This window comes from Camelus bactrianus, chromosome 16 (genome assembly GCF_048773025.1).
Source record: "Camelus bactrianus isolate YW-2024 breed Bactrian camel chromosome 16, ASM4877302v1, whole genome shotgun sequence".
In the NCBI taxonomy this organism is placed as follows: Eukaryota; Metazoa; Chordata; class Mammalia; order Artiodactyla; family Camelidae; genus Camelus; species Camelus bactrianus.
Window position 1 is genome coordinate 41,745,533 of NC_133554.1, and position 26,915 is coordinate 41,772,447.

Below are 26,915 nucleotides of genomic sequence, written 5' to 3' on the forward strand. Positions count from 1 at the left end.
GAAAACAACCTTCCCCATCTTCCTGGATGGTTCCAGTCCCCTGAAAAGCTGACAGACACAGAAATGGCCAAACGGTCCTGGGTACCCCTCGTCATGAGTTTCAGTGCTCTGTGAGCTTCTTAAAATTTATTTTACTTACTCAGTCTCTTCTTAATACTGAGTATAACTTAAACCTCTTTTTTATTCATACCCTAATGGATCTCTGAAGAAATCAATTAAGGCCAAAATTTGATTTTAATATTGTGTAAATTTTCTGAGGGGCAGACCATCCAATAATCCAGCTACTTTCCATAAATATTTAAATAAATTCACATTTAGCAAATCAGGATGTTTACTGATTTTGGAAGTGGTCGTTTACTAAGATAAGTAGCTTTAAACACCTATATATCCAAAAGAAAAAAAAACGTCTTCCCTACTCGGCAATTCCAACTCTGGGTACACACCCAGAGAACTGAAGGCATATTTGCGCATCTGTGTTCACAGCAATGTTATTCACAATAGACAAAAGGTGGAAGTAACCCAAGTATTCATCAACAAATGAAAGAATAAACAAAGTGCAGTATATACATATAATGGAATATTAATATTATTCAGCCCTAAAAAGGAAGGAAATTTTGAAACATGCTATAACATGGATGAATACTGCAGACATGATGTTAAGTGAAAGAAACCAGTTACAAAAGGACAAATATGATTCCACTTATGTAAGGCACTTAGATAAGTCAAATTCATAGAGACAGAAAGTAGCATGGTTGTAGAAGACAGAAAGTAGAATGGAAAGTAGAAGGGGTTAGGGGAAGAGAAAGAACGGGGGGGGTTGTTGTTTAATGGGTACAGAGTTTTAGTTTCACAAGTAGAAAGAGTTCTGGAGATCAGCTGTACAACGATACAAATATACTTAATACCACTGAATTGTACACTTCAAAAATGGTTAAGATGGTAAACTTTATGTTATGTGTATTTTCCCACAATTAAAAAAAATCTCTGTGTCACAAAGCTGAATTCCTAGGATTAAAAGCCCTTTTACTACATTATCCATCATTTCAACAACACTTGGCAGGGTGAGAAGACAAGTGAGACAAATAGCTATTTTTGAGTACCTTATGCTGCTTAATGACAGGTGTGTTGTCCGAAATAATTAGCTTTTAAAAAGGAATAGCCTTAACTCTCCTCTGGAACTGGTTAGTGATCTCAGTTTCCCTTCATTAAGTTCCTGACAGCTCAATGTCCTCACATCTGTCATTGTTTGGGGGACCGATTCCAAGAAAATAAATTGCTTCAAGGACTAGGCAACAAATTTATTCTGGTTCATGGGACAGATCTGAACCCATCTGTTTTCTAATCAAAAGCCATATTTGAATCAGTTTTGTTCCATCACAGAACCACACTAATGGGAGCAATACAATCATATGGTATTTTCCTCCTTTCTACCCATGTAGTATGGTTATATGGTTACAGAAAACACAAATCAATTAGAGGCATGAGATCATCCTCAGAAACAAGGTCTTTGCAGACTGTAGCATCTACTATCTTTTTGATTTTGATCTGTTTATTCTTCAGACCACTGTGATTTCGTTTCCTCTAAGTAACATGATTTCTTTCTGAATTACACAGGAGGAAAATATTCTCAGGTTGTAATAACCAACTTACCTTAATCTTTTTTTAAGTTGTAAACTGTCATGGATGATTCTTTTAACAAACTCCAATTCACCTCCTTCTGCCATGATCTCTGTGATACCTCCTGTATTTACAGAACTAGGTGGAGGTCTTCGAGGATTTCGAGAGTTTACTCCCTGAACAACAAAAACAAAAAAAAACCGGTGAAAAATTTTTACACCTTAAGACAAAGTCTTTGACTATAATATAGTTCAAAGTAAGAATGCTTGGATGTAATTTTAGTTTCCAAATATCATGCCAGACTTAGGATTTATAGATCATATAGCCACTGCAATATTACATTTTAAACAACTGCATTCATGCAAATATTCCTTCCCAGGGTTTTTACCTTCTACTTTGTGATTAAACATACTAACATTGTACCTTTATATGTAGCCAATTCGGTCACTTTTTCTTTTATGTCTTCTGTCTTGATACCATACACAAAAAATGTTCTATCCAAAAACTACATAAATATTTACCTATGCTTTCTTCTAGTACTTTATAGTTTCATTTTTTAAATATACATACTTAATCCGTTCTTACCTTACACCATATTAAAAAATAACCCAAACAGATCAAAGATTTAAATATAAAAAACTCTTAACGAGAACTTAGGAGTAAATCTCTATGACCCTGCATCAGGCAATGGTTTCTTATATATGACACCAAAAGCATAAGCAACAAAAGAAAAAATAGATAAATTGGATTTCCTGAAAATTAAAAACTTCAGGGGAGGGTATAGCTCAACTGGTAGAGTGCATGCTTGGCATGCACACGGTCCTGGGTTCAATCCCCAGCACCTCCTTTAAAAATAAATAATAAACCTAATTACCCCCCCCAAAATTAAAAACTTTTGAGCTACAAAGGACACCATCAAGAAAGTAAAAAGAGAGGGGAGGGTATAGCTGAGTGGGAGAGTGCATGGTTCACAGCATTGAGGTCCTGGGTTCAATCCCCAGCACCTCCATTTAAAAAAAAAAAAAGAGAAAGAGAAAAGAAAGTAAAAAAACAACCCACAGAATGGGAGAAAATGTTTGCAAATAATATATCTAATAAGGGACTTGTATCTAGAATACATGAAGAATTCTTGCAATAATATTAAAAAGAAAAACCCAAATTTAAATGAGCAAAGGATATGACTAGGCATTTCTCCAAAGAAGATATATAAATGGCCAATAAACACATGAAAAGATATTCAACATCATTAGCCATTAGGGAAATGTACATTAAAATGACAATGAGAAACCAATTCATACCCCCAGGATGGCTATAATTAAGAATACAGATAATAACAAGTGTTGACAAAGGTATGGAGAAACTGGAACTCTCATACACTACTAACAGTGGAACAAAAAAGGGTACAGTCATTTTGGAAAACATTCTGGCAGCTCCCCAAACAATTAAACATAGAGTTACCCTATGAGCCCCTCCAAATTTAATCCACCTGAAATTTGTTATGAGGTATATAAATGGTACTTTTAGGGTGTCTGAGTGATTCTAAAAACAATTTATTCTTTCAAAGTTTTAAGCATACACATCCCCTTGTTTCCTTCTGATTAATATTACTCACTTCATATTAAATTTTCTCCATTTGCAGGAAAACCTAGGTTAAATCAGTATTTTACTGATTTTTAAAATAAGTTAGTTGTTTTTAGCCAATGTACCTCCTTCCATATTTGTGAGCAAATGTATTTTTCATTTGAAGTTGGAAAGATCAAATCAGATATTTGCTTACTAAAGCCAATAAGCCTAACGCAGGAGTAGACTGTAACTTAAGTTGGTCCAATCAGAAGAAATCCAAATGTTCAATTGTTTGGGGAAAAAAAGAGCTCTCTCCCTGTCCTGAAATATTACTCTGCCACAAGTAAACCAGCCTGAGAACAAAAACAACGAAGGGCCAGATCAGAGCTAAGGGGAACCTAGAAAAACAGAGCCTCAGCCTTGATATTACGATTAAACTCCTTGATCAAATTTTTCCTGAAGTCCATGGTATTGCTGGATTTCTCAGATATGTAAACCAGTAAACTTTCTTCACCGTTAAGGCAATCTGCATTAGGTTTTCAGGTGCTTGATACCAGAAGCATCCTAACTGATACAGCTTCCAAAATAAAAATTGCGCTTATCTTTGCAAACAAAGAAAACTTAGATAAATAATCAACTACTTTAAAACAGAAGATATGTTACCTTGGCTTCCAACTGATTGGCAAAAAAGGGAGGGTTGCACATGCAAAAGTCATAGATTATCTCAGATTCTTCTTTAAGAGCATCCATCAGGAGTGTTTTCTGTGGTACTTTTACCACTAGGAGAAAAAAGAGTAACTACTATTAATACTGTGGTAGTTTCCAAATATGTCCACAAATTCTTTGACACTAGTCCCTTCAAGAGATAGAATTTGATTTTCCTCTTCTTGAATGTAGCTTCACTCAGTGACTTGTTTTTATCGAAGACAATATGATGGAAGTGACAGGGTATCACTTCTGAGGCTTGGTCATAAAAAACAACATGGCTTCCTCCTTGCCATGTTTCTTGAATTACTTGCTTTAGGTGAAGCCAGCTGACATGCTATAAGGATGCTCAAGTAGCCCCAAGGAGAGACCACATGACAATGAACTAAAGCCTCCTGCCAACAGCCATGTAAGTGAGCCACCTTGGAAGCAAATTTCTCTCCCCAATCTTTCAGGTAACAGTAACCTCATGAAAGACTCTGAGCCAGAACCACACAGGTAGGCCACGCCCAAATTTCTGAGCCATAGGAACTAAGAGACAATAAAAGTTTATTGTTTAAAGCTGTCAGATTTTGGAGTAATTTGTAATATAGGAATAGATAACTAAAAAACTCATTAATAATATATTAGTATCTCCCCTTACAAGAATATGTTTAACACTAGTAAGAAAAGCCTATTTCTTCCAAAAAGACACATAAAGTCTCTTTCATGCCAAAAACAAACAGTCCTTTATATATACAATAAGCACAAAAATAAAAAGTAACTAATTACTAAGGGGATTTGACTATTTGTAGCACAGTTTCATGTACTGAAGTAAAAAAGATGATATAGTTAAACCAACAGTAGGATTTCCTTTCTTTTAAAATCTTGGTGACTAGGTTACTTTATATACAGTTGATTCTCATTATTCGCAGTAGTTGTGTTCTATAAAGTCACCACAAACACTGGATTACTGTATGCTGAACCACTGGCTCCTAAGAGAAATACAGGGTTAGGGAACTTTGAGCCTCTGGTCACAACATTTCCATCAACTGATCAATATATACCCTTGTTTTATTTATTTTTGTTTAAAGACATCTTATTTAATATACATTACTGATTCATCAACATTGAACTCATGGCCAGCAATACTATAACATGCCTGAATGAAACTTACCTGACGCATGCATTTTCTCTGTAAGGCACATCACAGCCTTCTTGTACTGAGGAACACTAAATAGTACTTAAGCACTATGTTTAGGGGCTATTATAAACAGCAAAATCACCAGGAAAAAGCAGTGGGAAAAAAAAGTGGTACTAAATAGACCATGAAAAGAACACTTATTTAGCGTGAGAGCTGAAAAAAGACAGCAGGGCATTGCCTTGTTCAACTTCAGCTGCAAACACGCATGTTGGGTGACTGAAATTTTTTGCTGCTTTGCACGTGTCTGTGAATGACCACAAAAGGACCACAAGCATTGATTTGGGAGCTAAAAATAGCCCCAAGTAAGCAAACTTTAGCAAGTAGGCAAATTCACAAACACAGAATCCACAAATTATGAGGATCGACTGGGTTTACTCTGTTTCTTTCTGAGTTAATTCTAATAACAAAGCTGCAAACCCAGTTACAATGTACCAGATATTTTTTAATTACCAAAGTATGTATATTAAAGCAAAAGACAATGAGATGTGTTAAATTAGAAAGGTTAATAAACGAAGCTTGAAAGGGATATTTATTTTGAAAAGCTAACCTTTTATAAGATCAGATAAGTTATTCTGCTCCACATTCTTCTTTGCATAGTTGAAGCACATATCATCTACTTCTGTTGCAAGGAAATACCAGCCATTTAAGGTTGTTCCAAGTAAAGGATAGATGCAGGATGCCCCAGTCCCTAGTAAAACAAGAATTCAAAACACACAGCACATACCTGAAACTGAGGTGAGGACAATAAGCAAAAACACCTCTCTCCTCTTCTTAGAATTCTTTTAGCCTTAACAGCTTAAATCACAAGCTGGTACTGATTATCCACATATTGTGGCTTTGTTAGTCTTACCTCATTAGATTCAAATTTCCTAGAGGACAAACCCTTGCTGTCCTCTTTGTATGCTGTATATAAAATGAATTATGCATAACTGGCTGGTGATGAAGGAGTACATGACTGATTAACTGAATATTGTCAAAGCAATTTATTTTACTTTATAAAAAGTCTTCAGTTTAAATCTCTCACAAAACTTGATTTTCTTTAAAGAAATCGGTGTTATATTTAAAACACCACAGTAACATCTTTTATTTTTTAACAGGAGTATATATGATTATGCTGCCTTTAGTCTTTTTTTTAATTGATTATTGATTTATAATCATTTTACAATGTTGTGTCAAATTCCAGTGTAGAGCACAATTTTTCAGTTATACATGAACATATATATATTCATTGTCACATTTTTTCTCTGTGAGCTACCATAAGATTTTATGTATATTTCCCTGTGCTATACAGTGTAATCTTGTTTATCTATTCTACAATTTTGCCACAGTAATATCTTAAAATAGATCAATGCATACATCCTATCTTATAAATGCAAAAAAATACAGAGGATATAACATTTTTATTATATTAAACCATCCCATATATCTATCTGTAAGTCATTACTTGAAAGAAATCAGAAGTAAAAACAAAAACAAAAAAACCCTAAAAAATAAAGAGAGAATTCATTTCTTAGATGTGAAGACATGGAAAAACATTTGATCCAGATCCACCAGTCATTGGCTTGTCCCACCATGGTTTCTAGTGAGACATTAAAAGGCAAATGCTCCAGGCAAATATTTCTCTGACAACTAAGATTTGATCCCAAACTTGCACACAAAACCTCTAATCATAGACCAGACTATATACTAACCACAAATAATTGCTCTTATGACCATTAACTGATCTTGGCCAATAAGATCCTCAAGAGCACACTCAAGAGAAGAAAAGCCGGTGTTTTTCTTGGAGGCTCACAGTAGTCAACCCATACCAGCCACTGCAGGCCCACTTTCCACTGACCACATCTTGGTACTGTCTAGACTTCTAAGGATCTGGCAGGAAGAGCTAGAGGCCACAGACACTCCTAACCCAGAGGAAAGCCAGGACTGCTTCCTCATTAAGCACCCTGAACAAGCTAGTAAAAGACATGACAACAGCTGATGGCCAGAACATTAAAGCTCTCAGCCAGTCACAGTGATTGCTACACTTCCCATCACAGCATCCTGGCCCTGATGCTGCTGGGCGAACAACTCCTTAGGGATGCAGGGGTGGTGAGGGAAGGTGTGGGAAGGGGTACTCAAGTTCCTCGCAGAGGCTACAGTCACTTAGCCCCTGCGAGCCATTCTGGTCAGCTAGTTATCCAGAATAAGGGAATTAAAGTAGCACTTGCAGCTCTGTAGGAAAAAAATCCAGACCAGATCCCAGGACCTTCATTCTCACACAACCGCCCCTCTCTTCCTACTTCAGTTCACTTAAAAGGAAAAAGAAAAAAGACACTTTCCTCCAGCTGCCCAAAGATGAGGTGCCACCAGGGTAATAAACGTAGATAAAAGAACTGTCCTCTGCCAAAAATATCGTTTATTAATTCTTAAGACCTAAAGACTTGCATTCTAGCACCCTAATCCCCTCAGAAAGCTAAATGACATTTTAAAATGGGTAATAATCCTTGTAATGATAAATAAAAATGGAAAGTGTATAATCATAGAATTAGAGCAAACTGATGGGAGTCTGGGGGAAGAATTTATATAAAAACCCTAATTAGAATGAATGTGATTTCAGCAAGAGTGCCCCTTGTGAAGAGCTAAAATCCATTAACCTCCTATATCCCCAAGTGTTATTTTAGAAGGGTTTGGGGCATAATTAAAATAAATTAGTACCAAATAGGCTCTCAAGCTTTTTAAGCTTTCTATAACCCATCAGCCAATCTTCTGCCATGAATATAAAAGAAAAGAAACTTGTCAAACTTCATTATTTTTACATAGTGTTTATCTCATATGGGGTGTTCAAAATTTTGAATGTTGAAAGAATGATGTACTTAGCCATCAACATTCAATAAGTCATTTACTGAACACCTACTGTGTGCCAGAAATTTTGCTAGGCCTTGGGATTTCATGGTAAGCAAAAAAGTAACATGCTCTACACTTTGCAATCTAGGGCAGAGAAAGATATTAATCAATCAGGCAAGTGAATGTGTAGTTAAAAACTAAAAAAATGCCAGGAAGGAAGAAGCATGGTTTTCTAAAGCTCATATTCAAGGAACCTGTCTTATGCTGGAAGGTCAGAGAAGGCTTTCTTGAGAAAAGGCTTGAGCTAACAGCTACAGTATAAATGAGAACTAATGAGGTAAAGGTAAGGAAGTTCCAGGTAGAGGGAGCAACATGTATAAAGGCCTGGAATCATAATGTCCTATTAGAAGAACTAAAGAAAAGTGCAGAAAACAAGGGAGAGAATAATACAAAATGAGGCTTAGACAGAACTAGAGGGCAGGAACCAGACAATGGAAATTTTAATAAAACTAGTCAAGGTTTTGGGTGTTTACCCCAGAAGCAATAGGAAGCCATTAAAGTGGTAAAGATGTGATCAGATATAGGCCTTTAAATACCTTCTGGAGAATGGAATGGAGACGCAACAGAGTAGATGAGGACAGAGTAGCTGAGAAGCTGTTCTGTAGACAGAGAGATGATGGTGACTTGGACTGGGATGGTGGCAGCTAAGATGGAGAAAGCAGATGATTTAAGAAATATTTAAGTGTGGGTAAGGGTATAGCTCAGTGGTAGTGGGCATGCTTAGCATGCACAAGGTCCTGGGTTCAATCTCCAGTACCTTCTTTAAAAATAAACAGATAAATTAAACCAAATTTGTTTAAAAAAAGAAAAAGAAAAAAAGGAAATATTTAAGTGAGAAAAACAGAAAATGGTAATAGGCACTGTCAGTGAGAATGGAGAGAAGTAAGTATCAAGGATGACAGAAAAGTCCCAAGATTAGGAAGAAACAATGTATGACTTTGGTCTTGGATGCCACAAAGTCTGAGATGTTTCTGAGATATCCAAGTTTCTCATACATTTGGGACTAGAGCTCAAGAAAAGTAATCTGAGTTGGAGGAATACATAATTTATAGGTATAGGAGGTGGAAAATAAAGTCATAGATATAAACGAAATTGCCTAGAGGTAGGGTGCTGAATAAGAAAAGGGTTAAAGACAGCGGTTTAGGGATTCTCAACATTGAATGGCCAGATACAGGAAAGTAAGCCTGAAGAGGGGAGAAGAGTGACTGGAAACAAAAAAGGAAAACCAGAGGAGTCTGGTGTCGTGGAAACCAAAGGAGGAGAGCACAAAGAAGAAAGAAGGGGTCAATAAATGCTGCTGAAAAGGTCATGTCTGATGAGGACTGAAAATGCATGCAGATGTCAAAGCTGAACATTTACTACTGTCTAGAAAGTGTATTTCCTATTAACTATACTATATTTAGAAACAGAACCCACAGAGTTTTTAATTCAATTCTTCAATCTTTCTATAAAGGACTAGTAAAGGCCAAAATATTAAAAAATGTTAAATCCTATCAAATGAAAACATTGGCTATAACAAACATACAATACATTTATAATCACAAAACATACCCTGGCTTCATTTCCTTCTGTTTCTCTATTTTCCCAAATGAATCAAACTGGACAGTCTTTTCCATTGTAAAGTTTACAATTAAGAGAACATTATATTTTAACTCGATGCCTTTTTTCTTCCCTTTAATTTTAGATTAAATATTCTCTATAAACAATCATCTAAGAGATTCCTAAAAGTATTCAGGCCCACATAATCTTTTATTAAATGCCCATCACCACAAAATCCCAATATCAGGACTACTGTAGTAATACTAAATAATTCAGAGTAAAAATAATGCCCAACAGACACATGTTACATCAACATGGTAATTTGAAAAGGTAGGCAAACAAGAGCCTCATCTTCATTCTGCGCTTCTTTTACCCCCTTGTTCCCTGTTTGGTGCTGACAATCCCTTCTCAAGAGGAACTAACAGCAGAAAAGCCCTGGGGTAGCAAACTAGAACAGTGGTATCTGTAGCCAGCTTCTTTCACACAACAAATACCCAGAGGTTTTCAAAAAATTTGCAAAGACCTTGTAAAATTTATGAAACTTATGTTTAGGCAAAAAAGAATTTAAAACCATATACCTATGTCAATTCCTCTTCGGAGAGTACTTTTGTCAGAGTCCTGATGACCGATCAGATCTTCTACCCAATGAATATAGTTGAGTCTCAAGGGAACCGTGGGAATTAGTCTCTCCAACGGAATATCAATAGAAAGTCCAAAATCTTCCCTTAGGAGAGTACAAGTCAGAGCTCTGACTGCTTCAGGGTCCTTAAAATTAAGACTGAGGGGTGGAGAAAAAGAAGTAATACTGATTAGTAAGATTCGCTGTGCTGTACCAGCTCTATGGCAACCAGGCAGTACAAAACACCCATTTGGATTTCCTAGGAGATCACACATAAATAGTTATGTAGAGCACTCAGTGCAGTGGCATATACACATGGATATCTAATAGTCACAGTATATGAAAGGCAGCATAAATTTCCACCATATAAAATATTGCATCTTCATGTATGTAACAGAGGACAAGAGCGCCTCTGTTCCAGTTCCTGCCTGTCTCCTTACTTTGTTACATGACTTTGGACATGTTATTTAGCCTCTATGAGACTGTTTCCTCAGCTGTAAAATGGGGACAGTAATACTTATATGTAGTGTTGCTGTGAGACAATTTGTGCAAAGTACTAGCATAATGCCTACTCATAGTAACTGTTTTTCAAATGCTGGCTATTTTTACTGCTATCAATTAACATGATTTGATGGTAGCATTCTTTGAAAATCATACTTAGAAGTGGAAAGAAAGCAGTATAAAATGTTTAAAACAGGATAACATACTTTTAAATATAACAAATATTACAAACATCAAATTTTAAATGTGACTATTTTAACAGGTTTCCCGAGGAATACTTTACATACTATAAATTTACCTGTAAGCACACAATTCAATAGTTTTTAGTAAATTCACAGATTGTGCAACCATCACCATGATCCAATTTTAGAATACTTGCATCACTCCCAAAAAGAAACCTTGTGCCACTTGTAAGTCATTCCTCGTTTCCACCCTCAGCTCTAGGCAACCACTAATGTACCTTCTATCTCCACAGATACGCCTTTTGTGGATATTTCATACAAATGAATCATATGATACATGGTCTTTGTGTCTTGAATTCTTTCACTCAGCAGTTTGTGAGGTTCATCCATGATACAGCATGTATCAGTACTTTATTCCTTTTTATGGCTGAATAATACTCCATTGTATGGATAACCACATTTGTGTTTTGTTTCTCCAATCCCCACTTGATGGCCATTTGGATTGTTTCTACTTTTTGGCTATCATGAACAAAGCTGCTATAACTATCCACATACAACTCTTCACATGGATGCTTTCATTTCTCTTGAGCAGATACGTAGGAATATATCAAATGATATATTTATGCTTCATTTTTTTGAGAAATTTGTATCAATGTAACTATTTTGGTGTTAAAATGCTGCTAAACTGAAAGTCTTAAAAAGAAAACCAACTGATCTTATTTATAAATGGGGCGATGAAAAGGGACAGCAGAAGGCCAGCAGACGTGACTGAATTACAAAAGGTCAGAGGAGCCTGAAAGTGTCTGCTCAGAATTCTGGCCTAAAGTTGAATGGTCAGACAGCTGGCTATCCTCAAGTAACTTCTCATCTGCCCTGCCTTCCTCTCTGTTCCCTTCCTGATTATTAAATGACCGATCATTCTGAAAATTTCAATGTCCAGATGCCTGAGTGCCAAGATAGAAGGAAGGGTGCTGAAGGAAGGGTGCTCTATCCATCTGGCTACCATGGACACTTCAGGTAGGTACCATGGACCCAAGTTCCTCCAGCACCCACAGCAAAAACATTCTAGTACAGGAGTTTAGAAACTTGGACTGTAATCTTGGCTGTGCAATCAACTGGCCATGGACTTAAGAGTCACTCTAGTTCTTACGTCTCAGTTCCTCCATCTGCAAAATTAAGAGACTGGACACAATTATCTAAGGAGGCTTCTAAGTAAAATTTTATGGCTATATGAAGAATACTATAAACTAGTACAATGGTGGACACTTAAAATATTTGTAGAGCAAATAATAGAGACAAAGAGAATTAGGAAAGACAGATAGAATAACCAAACAGTTAACATTTTCATTATCCTCCATTATGACCCCATAACAAATTCTTTATTATTCTGCTACTTGATATTAATTATACTTAAAAGCAACACTATTGAACATGTACTAAGGAATATACAACTAGTGGTTGTTAGATGACATAACTTACTCTTTAAAAAGATCATTTAGAAAAGTACAACTTCAATAGTAAAAGAAGTTGTGAAGAGACTAATGATGGGCAGGATTAGATTTCAGGAATACAAATTTGTCTGTACTCCATACAAAAAATTTCACTCTATACTTGAATGTAACGGTTTCTTGGAACCTTTAAGAATGCTTCAGAGCACTAATTTATAGAGTAAAAATTGGAAGAGAGAGATTACGAATGAAACTTTAATATAATCTACAGCAAACAGAAAGAGGACAATTATATTGGAATCTCAAGAGATACAATGAAAGCCTAGAAGCAATGCCTTCCATTGCGATGAGCATGTCAAAAGGACACTGACCAGCTTTAAGAGGCTTTTACTGGCCAAATCTGGGGCAATCTGAATGAAGAATGTTAGCAAGGGATTATAATCCATAGAATAAAAGAAGAATATATGACTCCATACTTATATAAACAGATAAATAAATGGGGGAGAAAGGATAGCTCTTATAGTAGAATGACAACAAATGCAGAAGTAACGAAGAAGGTAGAAAATTACACTTGGCAATCACCGTGCTAATAATTATTTCAATTAAGAATCATCAATGGATGCTAAAAATAGTAGGTAACAGTTTGATGAGAAACATAATATTTACATAGTCTCAAAGTATCTCCCTAGAAATGATCAATTACAAAGGAAAAAATATTAACTCTCCAATGAAGAAATCTGCTGAATATCACCCCTGACCAAAGTTAAGGTGATCAAAGTTAACACCACTAATCATGGGACAAACTAATGTCATATGCTTCAGTGACACAATGAGAAGGATAAAAAGGACAAAGAAGACTTTAAAAAGCACACAAAATGAGATGGAATTCAGGAATAGATAGTGGAGGTGAGTACACAATCTTGTCATTATACTAAAACCCACTGAATTACACAATTTTAAAAGGGTGAATTTTATAGTGTGTGAACTGTATCTCAATAAATAAATGAAATGAAAATGAACAAGATGTTAAAAAAAATGAGAAAGAACAAATATGAGAGACAGATAATAGAGACTCTGCATACATATAATTGGTGTTCCTGAATAAAATAATCAAAGGAACAGAACAAAGAAATATTTAAAGACATAATTCAAGATAGTTTTCCAAAATTTAAAGACTCACTGTGTCCCTAGAAAAACCAATTTAAAATTAGCAACACCAACACATATCCTAAAGAAGGAACTAGACTTCAAGCATTAAGAGAAAAAAATCCTTTAGACATCTAGGCAAAAATGTTAAATCACCTACTGTAGAGAGGTGGGGCAGGAGACTTCCACACAGCACTATTTAATAGCAGAAGACAAAAGAACACTGACTACAAAGCGATTAGGGGGGAAAAAAGCATGTTATGCAACCATTCTGTACTAGGACAAATTGTACTTCCAGTATAATTACAACAGATAAACATTTCTGAGCACACAGGAACTCAAGGAATAGTTCCCATGATCCCTTTGTGAAAAAATCCCCAGTGGAAAAAGTTCACCCAATCCAGAGACAAGTGAAGAAACTATAGCAAAAGGACTAGCAGTGAGCATTGATGCTGTTTTAACCAGTGAGCAAGATTAAAACACTTGTGAGTTGTGGCTACATAATAAAATGTAAATGTCTATAAATCATGATAATATTACACATAATTAAAATTCAGGAGGAGAAACAGGAAAGGAAAAGGTACATTATTTCCTCAGCTTTTATGCACAGAATCAAAAGATTTCATCTAAAACTGATAAATTAATTAGCAGAGAGACAAGTATACATTTAAGAATGTAAATACCAGAAAAATTAAGAGAAATAATCAAATAAAATCAGGTGGTAAAGGAAAGGGAGGTGAAAACCAGATCACACAGTGTACAGGAAAAAAAGAATCAAAACAAAGTACAACATAAAAACAAATATGAAATAAATGAATGTAAATAGTAAACTCGTAAGACTCTCAGATAGGATCATAAAGCCAAAACCAACTACAATAAACTTTGCTGTAAACAAAAACTATGCCTAAAACAAAATGACCTAAAGATTGAAAATGAAAGCTTAAACAAAAGTACACCGGTCAACTGTAAGTAAAAAAGAAAACAGCAATCATAACCTTACAATAGATAATCTTAAATTTTGAGAGGTGGGAAAAGCATTAAACGAGATGAAGAAGCAACTGTAAAGCAACTGTCGGAAATACAAAACGCTGGAGCAAAACCAAGAGGACAATAACTTCAAAGCTGACTGACTTTACATATAGGTGGAGATGTTTTAAAGACGACCAGTTTCTGTAAAACAGGGAAAGTGGGAGTTTATTACATAAATATATGTTAGCAATAAAAAGTCTCATTAAAATATATTAAGCCTATTTAAAGAGATATTAAGTCTATTCCTAGACATCAGAGTTAGATATATATTAATTTTGTCATTTGTGGGGGCTGATTAAAGAGACTTAATCCATGGGCAAGCAAGCATGAACACAGTTCTGCTTCACTCAATAGCACAGCAATTGCCTCAATCAATTTTCACATTAAAAAAAAAAAGGCTAGCACTGCCTTTGTATTTCTCCCTCAGTTAGAAGCAATACAAACTCAGGTTCAACAGGATAAATGATGTAGTAATAAAAAGGTATTAATCTGTAAAAACTTTATTTTTAATTCTAACAAGAATATTGTATTTTACTCCTTTGAAATCTGTCAAGTGTTCAAAAAAGATGGGCCAACTCCACTTCCTTCAATGACAATGATAGTCAATTTTTATACAGGAAAGAAGTTCGTATCTGAGTACCACACTAAAGCATTCAAATGAACTTACAATCTCTATTCTATAACGGTAGCCCAATCTATCACTATGCTTAATTGCTAGGCACATAGAAAGAATATATCCCATTGTGAAGTCTGTGTTCAAAGCCTTAAAACCTGAAATATAAAATTTCAGAATTTTTCTGTCAAAGAAACTTAATAACCTCAATATATTATAAAATAAACTTGATGAACAGTATTACCTAAGAGCAGTACCTACTAACAGAATTACTAACCTACAATTTCTGAATGTTATTTGCACTGGCATTTTGAATAAAACTAAAAATCAGGAATTGCAAACACAAATATTTACAAGGTGCTAACCCAAAATGCCAGTCCCTGATAAGATATGGAGATTGTCTCAGAATGTTACTCAACACATGAACCAAACGCATGTCTGCTGAACTAAACACGCTCCTTGCCTCTGTGGACAGTAACAAACACTGTCTGGCCCAGCAGCCAGGCCAATGGTCATACTTCGAGTAGCACTATGCCAGATGACACAAATGACCATTTCAAAGGGGATGGTAACCACTCAGTTCTCGGTAATTAATGTCAAGTGAGTTTGCCAGCTCCGTTTTGCCAGATCTCTAAAATTTTCAAATAAAACTAGCACTCATATTTTTATTTAAAATTTCCCTGATTCTTAATATCTATGTAGGCAATAAACAACTGTAAGCTTTATACAACTGACAGGCTGACAGGTGGCAACCTCTACTGTAAACAGTGGAATTATAAGGAAAGTTGGGGTACTTGGCTACTCCACACTTTTAGAGATGAAGTATAAAAATGTTTCACTCTCGTTGAACACTATTTTGCTCAACTGAGTTATATGAAATAGGTTAAAATTTTTAAGAAGTTGTCATAGCTGGCATTCATTCCTTTATTCACTCAATAGATATTACACGTCAGTAATATACCAGACATTGTGGAAAATGCTGGGGATACTGCAGTAAGCAATACAGAGATCATCTCTCACTTCATGACACTGACAGTCTGGTAGAGGGTAGGTATAATTCAAGAATCATCTGAGGCTGCTCTCTCTCTTGCCTTCTGAGATGGCCCATCCTCTGTCTATGGAATATGTATCTCTCTAAATAAATCTACTTTTACTCAAAAAAAAAAAAAAAAGAATCATTTGAATACATGTAAAATTGTCACTGTGATGAATGCTATAAAAGATAGATATAAAATGCTAGGAAACCTACATAATAAGTGGAACTGTTTTAGAAAGGTCAGAAGAGACTTCCCTGAGGACTCAGAGTAGAATAAAAATTTAAAAAGGAAGGAACTGGAGGAAAGGAACATGCATTCTAGGGTCGTAGGTAAAGAGAAGAGCAGGTACAAAGACCGTCAGGCAGGAGAGAACTTAGAGGGCATTCCGGGTACTGAGAGACAGCCACTGCGTCCAAAATGCTGAATGAGGCATTAAGATGAGGCTGGAGAGGAAGACAGAGGCCAGATTACATAGGACTTTATAATTAGGGCAACCATATAATTTCATCACTGAATCCAGGACTCTTCTGAAAGTGAAAGTTCAAACTATTAATCACACCAGGATAATCATCTATGTTAAAGATTTAGGTCTGGTACAAAATAAAAACAGACCAAAATGGAAGCAGAGATGCCAATTAGAAAGCTACTGCTGTATCTTGAGTTAAGAGGCTGGATAAAGGTGGCAGTGGCAAAGACAGGGAAAAGTGAAAGAATTCAGAGATATTCAGGAAGGAAAGTTTATCAGATTTGGTGACAGACTGATGTGGGAGGTGAGGGAGGATGTGTTCAGATATGTCTCCAGGGTTCTGGCTTGTTCAACAGGATAGACAGTGCCATTCACTGAAATTGAAAACTCTTGGCAGCGAATCAGAGAAATATCATAAATATGAGCTGTATCTGAGACATTCCAGCAGAGACAGTGATTAAGCAAGATCTCTAGGTATAGAGCCCAGAAAATCGGTCTGAAGAAACAAATGTATATGAGATTTGCAAACAAATGAGGCCCTGGCATGGATGAGAGTACTTAAGGGGAAAAACAAAGTGAAAAGAAAAGAGCTTAACGCTAAGCCTCAAAGAATTCTTTAGGGACTGTATATTCAATCATTACAGAGGAAGTTACACAAGGAGACGGAAAGGGTGGCAGAAGGAAAACCAGGAGAGTGTGGTGTGGTGCCAAGGAAGCCAAGGGTACAGGGTGTCCATGAAGGAGAAGAGTGTCAGCAGAGTAACCTGCTTCTCGAAGTCAACTGAGAATTGAAACCGGATTTAGTGACATGAGACCATGGAGACCTTTTCAGGAGCTGTTTTCATAGTGGTGGAATTAGAAACAATCCTGGAATGAGCTTAAGATTAAGTATGGTGTGAAAAAAAATGGAGACAGTAAAAATAGATAATTCTTCAAAAAGCTGAGTTATGCAAGGGAAAGAGAGATAGGGCAGAAGTGTTAAGGCTGGAGAGGTTTCATTTTGTTTTGTTTTTTAACTAATTTTTAAATGGATGACTTAAACATGTTTAAAAGTCAATGGAAAGTCACAAAGGTCACATATTATAATTCCACTTATAAAAAATATCCAAAAACATGCAAATCTGGAGATACAGAAAGCAGATTAGTGGTTTCGAGGAGTTCAGGAGAAAATGTAGTGGGGAGTGACTGCTTAATGGGTACAGGGTTTCTTCTGGGCTGATGAAAATGTCCTTGGGTAAGACAGTGGTGATACTTGCACAACCTTGTGAACATACTAAGAACAATTGAATTGTACACTATAAAATGGTGATTTTATGATATGTGAATTATACCTCAATTTTTTAAAAAGTCAAAAGGAAGAAGCCAGTTGACAGAGGGAGATTAAATATTTAAGAAAAGGAATACTGGACTCTGCAAGGTTCTTGAAATGGGAGGGGAGGGTATGGAATCCAAAGTACAGATGAAGTATTTAATTGAATTAGAATATAATAATAATAGCAATAATAATAATAATAGGTTGACAAACAGAACCAAAAGCCAAACCTATGGTCTTTTGTTGTACTTTCCACTAACTCATAGCTATCTATGACTGAGTTTAAGATTTTTTTTTTTAACTTTAACATTCTCCATGGTCAAACAAGCAATTAGATAGTAATACAATATAAAAACAAAGATCCTGGAACAGTTGTAAATGACCATTATTGATAATCCTAAATTAGCCAAAGAACCCAAAATCCTACTTGCAAAATAACAAGAAACCAACCTTGGCCAATCAAGTTGATCTCTTAAATGCAGATCCCTATGCTAGCTAAAGAGCAAATGACGGGGCAGAAAAACTTAGTCATCCAAACACTTCTTTGTTCTTTCCAAGCACAGTTAAGAGTACTGTAATTTTCTAGCAAAGCCCAGTGACTTACCCTAAATGCAGTGAGACTTAAAAAAAAAAAAAAAAAAGTAAAATATATTGGACTTAAATATATACATATAACTATATATTATATAATTATAATATATATATAAGTTAAATATATTTAAGTTTTGTACTACAGAAAATTTAGGAACAACCTAAAAGTAGTCAATAGGAAGTTGGCTGAGTAAGTTATAATACATCCACACAAGAGAATACTCTGAAATCATGAAAAGCAGTTAAGACTGCGTTGATCCACATAGTCTTTTATGAAGAGGGTTCCTTGATATATTAAATTAAAAAAAAGACACACTTTGAGTAAAGGCACACAAATACATTAAAATCACATTCTTGTAAAAATAAAATAAAAACAAGACAAAGAGATGCTGTATGTGAATATGCATAGAAAATAATCTGGAAGGGCCAGAACCACCTCAGGACGTGGAAATGGGTGGGTGGATGAGTAGGGGATGGAGACTTTCATTCTCATATTTTTGTATTATCTGAATACATGTTACATAATACCACCTTCATAACAACAGTAAGTGTAACTATATGGAAAATGCTTATCTTAAGTGGGGGTAAAAAAAATTCTCTAATTGTACCTATATCAAAATTACAACCACAAAAATCACTAAATATGCATAAAGACAGGGCTTAGAAAGGAATACAAAGTAATTTGATCTTTGGGGTGGAATAACAGTGACTTTTTTCTGTTATGTATGCAACAGTACCATTATGAATATAGGTAGGATTTTTTGCAATTCTGCAATTTTTCCATTAAGGATTCTATAATGTTAGTATACTTTAAAAAACTCCTTTTTCAAAAAAAGAAGGCAGATCCTTGGCTCCAGAATATTTGTTTTCCATGAAAAGGAGCTGTTGGACCAAACCAGGATATTTCCCACAGTGACAGCAATCACCAAAAGATAGTACTACAGCTTGAGCATTAATTACATAGCTTCATGAAACACTTGGAGCAAGAGAAACAGCAATATAATGTTTTCTTAGAGCCTTCAAACAGTTATTGTTTATACAAACAATTCTCATTATTTAGAAAAATGTACTTACTTTGATGGAATAGAGCATACAAGTAATCAATAAGGAACTACATCCTAATCACCAAAAAGCATAAGACATCAAGCAGAAGCTAGTTAACTGAAGAAAATAAACTGAAAAATCAATGAAGAGCTGGTTCTTAGACTTTGTTAGCAAAACAAGTATTTGTCTTCTTACGTCTAAGACAATACACTAATCTGAGGGTTGGAAATCTTTTTGTAGGACAAAAGTGAAGTCATGCGACTTCACCAGTTAAATATCTAGGTCACTTTAGCACCCTGGGACATTTAAAAATCCTGAACACAGGCAAGATCTTTTTTTCATTCCCATTCCTGAGAGCACAGGGAGGCACAGGAACTAAAATTAGCTCTCACGTGGAAATTAGCAATTTATTCCATCAGTCTTTGTTGTTTGTTTAACACATCCAGCTTCATACAACAGAACAGCCCATTGTGAACAGGCTCATGTCTGATTTCCCCAGGATGACTCTGGCTTTGCTACCAATGAATACAGTATTACCATTATAGATGCAGTTTGGAAAGATACATTCTGCAACTATGGTCAAAGAGACCATCATTCTAACACTGTAGAGGCTGAACCTGATGTAACAACAAAGGCTGAAGCCTTCTGACCTTACTCCAACATTGGTTTCTATTCATTAGAGCTTCACTGAAGTGCTAAAAATGGTACAGTCACAAAGACAAAGCCCTTCAACACTGGGTCTTCAGTTTAAAAACAAACCAGTTACGTGTCATACTCTATTCAAACACAACTGACAGGGCTCAAGTAAATTGCAGGAGGTTCCTATGGGGCTGGTTACTGTGAAAAAGCACAAACTAAAACCTAATTGAAATGGTCAAATATGATTACAACAAAGCAGTGACGGATGCAGGGCATAAAAAGAGAGAGAGAGAGAGAGCACACACTAGCAATCCTCGACACCTTATCAAGTATACCTAGCTTAATAATAGTAAGAATACCTACTGCTAACCTTCATGACCACCATTCACAGTATGAATTTTTATCCCTCCTTTTTAGATAAAGAAATTCAGTCTCAGTAAAGCTAAGAACATTACCTAAAACCTCACAGCTGGTAAGTGGCACCCTCAAGATGGGTCCTTAGGATGACTCACTCAGAAGTGCCCCTCTTTCCACACCACACCCTGCTTCCCTTAAGAGAGCATTCAAAGGCTGAGCAAATAAATGACACTTCAATCCATCTCTGGTCTAATGTTCCTTTTTTTTTTTTGGTGGTGGTGGGGAATTAGGTTTATTGATTGATTCATTTATTTATTTTTAATGGAGGTACTGGGAATTGAACCCAGGACCTCATGCATGCTAAGCAGGCACTCTATCTACCACTGAGCTATATACCCTTCCCCCTCAGATCCAATGTGCTATCTGGTATTCCTTTCCCATCATTAGCTGGGTTTATATTTTGGCCATTCTTTTTCATATATCTTCTTGAGTTAAACAAAAAGCCAGAATAAAAACAAAGAACATTAGAGGGGGAAGAATATAGCTCAAGTGCTACCAGTAGAGCGCATGCTTAGCATGCATGAGGCCCTGTGTTCTATCTCCAGTACCTCCATTAAACCAACCAACCAACCAACCTAATTACCGTCTCTCCCTAAAAACATTTTTTTAATTAAATAAAGAACATTCTGTCGACGTATAGAATCATCAACAACTCTTACCTAAGTAAGTAAAAACAGCGATGATGTCTAGGAGTAGGTAGATCATTTATGCTAAAAAAAAAAAAAGTACTTCTCATCTACTTCTGTCATAGATACCTAAACATGCTGTACTGCCAACTATCGATAAGCTCATATTGCTCCCACATCTTTAAAGAAATAAGAGCAGGTTCTCCTCAAGTTTGCCTCACCCTCTTCCCATTCCTTTATAGATAAATTTGCTTTTCCTTGCAAAATTTTTAAATTACTTTTGCCTGTCACAAAACAACCACTTTGAACATCAGGCTTGTAACTTTTAGTCTTTTTCTATGCACAGCATATCAGCACAGATATTTTGGTTTTAGTCTGAAACAAAATGGTCATGTTTTATAGGCTATAGGCTATGTGGTATTCCATCGTATGGAATTACACTGTAAGAAGCTACATTTTGGATATTTAGACTATTTCCAATTTTGCTTGTTATAAACAGCTTTGGGATAAACATCCTCAAACATACATTATTTAAGTATGCCTTTTAGAACCTTCAAAGCTGAGTTTCAACCAGCATTTTATCACTATGCCCACGTGACTATATTTTTGCCATTGATGGATACTGTATATTTTATCTTTGCTAATTTTGTCCATTTGTCTTTATTCTTTTGTGAATTGCTCATTTTCATCCTTAACCTTATCTGTCGACGTTTTTCCCTTTTTCTTATTGTCTTTAAGAGTTCTTTATATTAAGGGAGCTAATTCTTTGCTATATGCTGTAAATATTTATACTGTGTTGTCATCTTTTATTATTTCTTGATATATAAAAGTTTTTACTTCTTATGTAGTTGAATCCATCCATCTTTTATGAATTCTACCCTTGGAGTATGCTTAGAAAAACCATTCCTACACACAAAGTTATACACAGTTCATCTGTATACTTTTTTCTAGTGCTTAAATATATATACATATATTTAAATCATTAAAACATCAGGAACTTATTTTGCATAACATATAGGAAAGGGAATCTAATGCACCTTCCCCACACTGTCCCAACTGCATCTATTAAAAATCTATTACAAAAAAAAAATCCATTACTGTCTGCCTCCACCCTTAACCTGAAATGCCCTCATTCAACACTATAGTCTTTACATGGTGGGGTGGTATCTTACTTGGGAGTCAGGTTCTAAAGCAAGCACATAAAGTGAAAATCCAGTATGGTCAAAAATAACACCGTAAAATCTTTAATCATTCATAGCACTGTGAGGCATTCACATTATGAGAAACACACAGGAGTCAAGACTGATTAAGAAAGGAAGATTCACCCTGCCCACTCTATACTCCCTCTGGGAGGTACGTTATTGATTAGAATGCAGGATGGAATCACCCTATTTAATGTGCACATGTTGTACAGACTTGAATGCCACTTTGTGCCAGAAAACTGATGGCCCATCTTGTGGCAATACTACACTAGTGTTTTAATTACTCTAACTTCACAATGTATTTAAAGACCCATCTGGGAAAGTTTACACCACTTCACCTTTCCATCACCTATTTATAACATTTGCTTTGAACATCTCTTCTTTGAACTAAAGAAACATTGTGTCACTTTCTCCCCCAAAATGTTAGCAGAATTTTGATTTGAGGAAGAATCAACAATATTAACTATATTGAGCCTCCCCATCCAGAAATACACTATGTCCCTAGATTCGCTGTGTTCTCCTAGGCCCCTGAGACTAATTCTTTTGCATAGTTACGTATTTCTTTGCCAAGTTTCTGTCTATTCCTCTTCATTACTGTGGATGGGATCTTTTATTGCAACTATACTTTCCAACCAGTATTTGGAAATCTAGCAATTTTCTCTTATTTATTGATATATATTTTTAAAAATATTTATATGTATATTTTATTCAGCAATCTTGTCATTTGAATATTTTTCAGTGATTCTCAAATGTTTTTTTCAGGTAGACAATAATCAAGTCACCTGTAAAACTGTAATCCTTTTTCTTTCTGATACTTATAACTCTTAATAAATAAGGGAAGCAGTAGACTGAGCCAGGGAGAGTTCCAGCTCAGTCATTTATTAGTGTTACAAGCCTGTACAAGCTATTTAAAAAGAATGTGCATTCATATTCATAGATTAAAAAGTTGAAAATATATCATTAAGTCAAACCCATATATTATTTAGGCTATCAGCAGTATTTAACCTTTATGGGGTCAATAACCCTTCTAAAAGTGAAGTTCTAAATGATAGGTTAAAGCTTTAAACCTTATCTCCCCAAGAAAAAGAACATACACAAACAGTATTTTTATCTAGTTGTCTTCAAAACATTCATAGATCCTCTGAAAGTCCCTAAGGCCAGTGTTCTCTATTTATTTTTTTGGTTGGAAATACAAAGAGAAATGTCTCTGAATTATCTCAAACACTTTAAAAAAGCTATTTCTATGTTATATATATATATATATATATATATATATATATATATATATATATATATAATTTTTTTTTTCAAAATGCCGTAAGTCTTCATTTTTTAAAATCTTCACTGAAAATTATTTCTTTTATCAACTAGCCTTCTTTTTCCATTTTAAGGTTTTACCTTCTATTTTACTTTTTTTAATTTGGAGAGAACTGTCATTTGTCTAGTGTATTTTTGCCCATCCCTGCGATTTTGTTTTAGGTAGGCCATCTGTAAATGGCATATAGATATACTTCATAGAGTAATTATCCTCATGCATTCAACAAATATTTATTGAATGTCTTTTACTTGCCAGACCCCCTCAAACCATTCAGATTATATTGTGATAACAGATCTGTTTGGTCTGCTCTGAGTGATTAAAAAAAAAAAAATCTTAAGCCATCTTAAAAATCCTAACCATCTTAAAAATCTTCCTCTGGTTCCTCAAAGTCTAAGCCATCAAGTCCCCTCTAATTTGCATGATGTGAAAGGCTCTTTGTGACCTGTTCTGTTTTCCTTTCAGTCTCACCTCCTGGTATTTACTCCCTAAGCTGTTATCCTATACCCACTTCAGCCCCATCTACATGCAGTTCTGCAAACTTACCAGGCTTTTCACAAAATTCTGTTCTCTGTACTTGGAACTCTTTCCCCTCTTCTATTCATCCTTCAGAATTCAAAGACTCAAGGCCTTCACTAACACCATCCCACATCACCACTGTGTCTTTCCCTTCAAAAATTGCCTATGAAATACCCTACTTCTCAGATTCAACATGCCCATCTCTAAAAATATCATCTCCCCCAAATCAGTTCATTCCCCCTTATTCCCTACCTCAGTAAATGGCGTTATCACCTAATTTCTTGCTAAATCATAATCCCAAACACCATACTTGGCACATACTTAATTTCTACCATGTCCTGCTAGTTCTATTCATGAATGTCCCTCAGATTCATCCAATAATTTCTTTCCCTCCTCCCTCTACCTAGTTGGGCCACAGATATGTCTAATCTAGATCACTGAAACGATTTTCATCCTAGTCCCCTTACTTGCAGTCTTAATTCACCCTGCAATCCATGCTCCACAATGCTCCTAGAACACATCTGTCTAAACACAATTCTGAACATGTTATTCCTCTGCTTTAAAACTGTAGTGGATAAGGACAGGGAAGGGTCTGAAGACACAACTCTCTGCACATGTTCTTGAGATAAATTCTGAACTCCTCACTGGGCCTCATAAAGAACTGCAAGCATAATCCTCCCAAGTCTTATCTCCTGTCACTTGTCCACCACATTCTAGGCTCTCAACCTTTCCAGTACCCCCTACGACTCTGCACACACTATTCCCTCTGCCTGTAACTCTCTTCTTTCTACCTGGTTAACTCAGACTCCTTCAGAACACAACTAAGACATCATTTGTTTCAAATCATTCTCTAAATCCCAAAGTTGGGACCAGGTTTTCCCTCTGTGTGACTCCACCATATATCCCACAGGTTCTGCCACACTGAAAGGTTAACTGCTTATTTATTTGTCCACTCCCCCCACTCCTTCTGGAGTGTGTAAACTCCAAATATGGCAGTGACTAAGTCTTTCTTGTTTATTATGGTTTTCCTAGAACTTAGCACAAAATGGTTAATCAGTAGATATTTATTAAATAATTAAATACAAAAGTATGTATAGAGAGGAAACAAAGATAATAAAACTATCTGCTCTGAAGCTACTAGGATAAATAAACATCCACATACATAACTATGAAGCAAAGATTTAAGAACAATGGTAGGGATGATCTAAACAAAGAAAAATATCAATTCAATATCTCTGGGGTGATCTTCAAAGTCAGGTGTCAAATATGATTCGAGTACGCAAAGAAAGTATTAGAACTCTTTTAAAAATATATTTTTTTTAATTTTATTTTTGTTTTTATTTTGGGGGAGGAGGTAATGAGGTTTATTTGTTTATTTATGTTTTAGATGAGGAACTGGGGATTGAACCCAGGACCTCATGCACGCTAAGCACGCACTCTACTACATGAGCTATACCCTCCGCCCTTAAATATTTTTTCATTTCTAGTTTCAAATGTTTGTTTTCTAATGTGCTTAACACAGCAACAGAGTAAGTAATTAAAGCATTCGTATATGGAGCTGTGCTCAACTTTTTACTGAGTGGAACAGACAATAAAGCTTGGAAATCACCATTCTAGGGATTTGACTTAACCTTTGTGTATTGGTAGGGGTCATGGATCTCTTTGAAAATCTGGTGAAAACTGAGGATTATCTCCCAGAAAAATGAATGCAAATAAATAAATATATATATACACACACACACATATATATACGTATATATAGTTTTATATGATTTCTAGGGTATCTTGGCTCCCAGGTTAAGTTCTGCCCTAAGGTCTCCATTTCTACAAGGATTCTGCCAGGGGAAGGATGAGGTCAGCAAAATGCCTCAACTCCAGTGATCCTATTATTCCTGACCTTCCCACTTCTCCACAAAACCTGCGCTTTCTCCTCTCCACAAGTGAATCACATTTTCCCCAGGCAGGCTTGAAATTTCCAATCCCCTCTGTAACTCACATAGAATTTAGGGATGCAATCAAAGATTTCCTTCTCAAGGGTATGACAAAACATCAGTTATTCCCATACCATTATCATAATCTTTGCCATTTCCTGAAGTACTCATACTATTACTTTCTTAATTTTTAATAATTAACTTTTAAACTTAAATCTAGTGATACCCTAAGTAATAATTCTGTGAAATCAGATTTGATGTCCTTGTTATTATTTCCCTACCTCAGACCAAAATAAACACACATTTAAAATAAGGACTTTAGACCCTCGCTAGTCAAGTTTTAGAGCACAATCCTAGCAGTTACTCTGGAATCTCTGTTGGGTAAGTAATAATTTGGACAGCAAAAAATTTTTATTTTTTTTAGTCAGAAGGAAACTTAAAAGCATCTGGTCCAGCCTTTTCATTTTATAGGTTAAAAAGCTGAAACCCAGAGAGGTTAAATGATTTGTTCATAGTCAGATGAGAAATTTAAGGAAATATCTAGGATCAGTATTCAGGTCTACTGGCAGTTCAGTATGCTTTCCACCACATCGTGTCCATTCAGATTACACTAAAATAACACTGTATCAAGAGTTCTTCATCTGTTACCTACCTCACTCTTCCATTCAGATTTATCTGAACATGCTGCTTAAAATCTGGATATTTGGATGCCAGATATGCAAAGTCAGGAGGTTTGTCCTTGTATCTATTCCTTGCATGCATTGATTTACTCAGAGCCATCTTAAAAA

The 26,915-nt window shown here is 35.5% G+C and overlaps 1 protein-coding gene across 2 annotated transcripts in view; it reads right to left on the reverse strand.

The window, feature by feature from the left end:
• Positions 1-26,915, reverse strand: part of METTL16 (methyltransferase 16, RNA N6-adenosine) — a 61,842-nt gene that overhangs the window by 30,492 nt on the left and 4,435 nt on the right. The window contains exons 2-6 of one of the 2 annotated variants that reach the window (XM_010958179.3): positions 26,780-26,907; positions 10,069-10,268; positions 5,616-5,756; positions 3,844-3,959; positions 1,651-1,793 (exon numbers count right to left, since the gene is read on the reverse strand). In XM_010958179.3, the coding sequence (XP_010956481.1) occupies positions 1,651-1,793; positions 3,844-3,959; positions 5,616-5,756; positions 10,069-10,268; positions 26,780-26,907 (728 nt within the window). The remainder of the gene's footprint in view (positions 1-1,650; positions 1,794-3,843; positions 3,960-5,615; positions 5,757-10,068; positions 10,269-26,779; positions 26,908-26,915) is intronic. The other variant, XM_045518977.2, reaches the window with a different exon arrangement.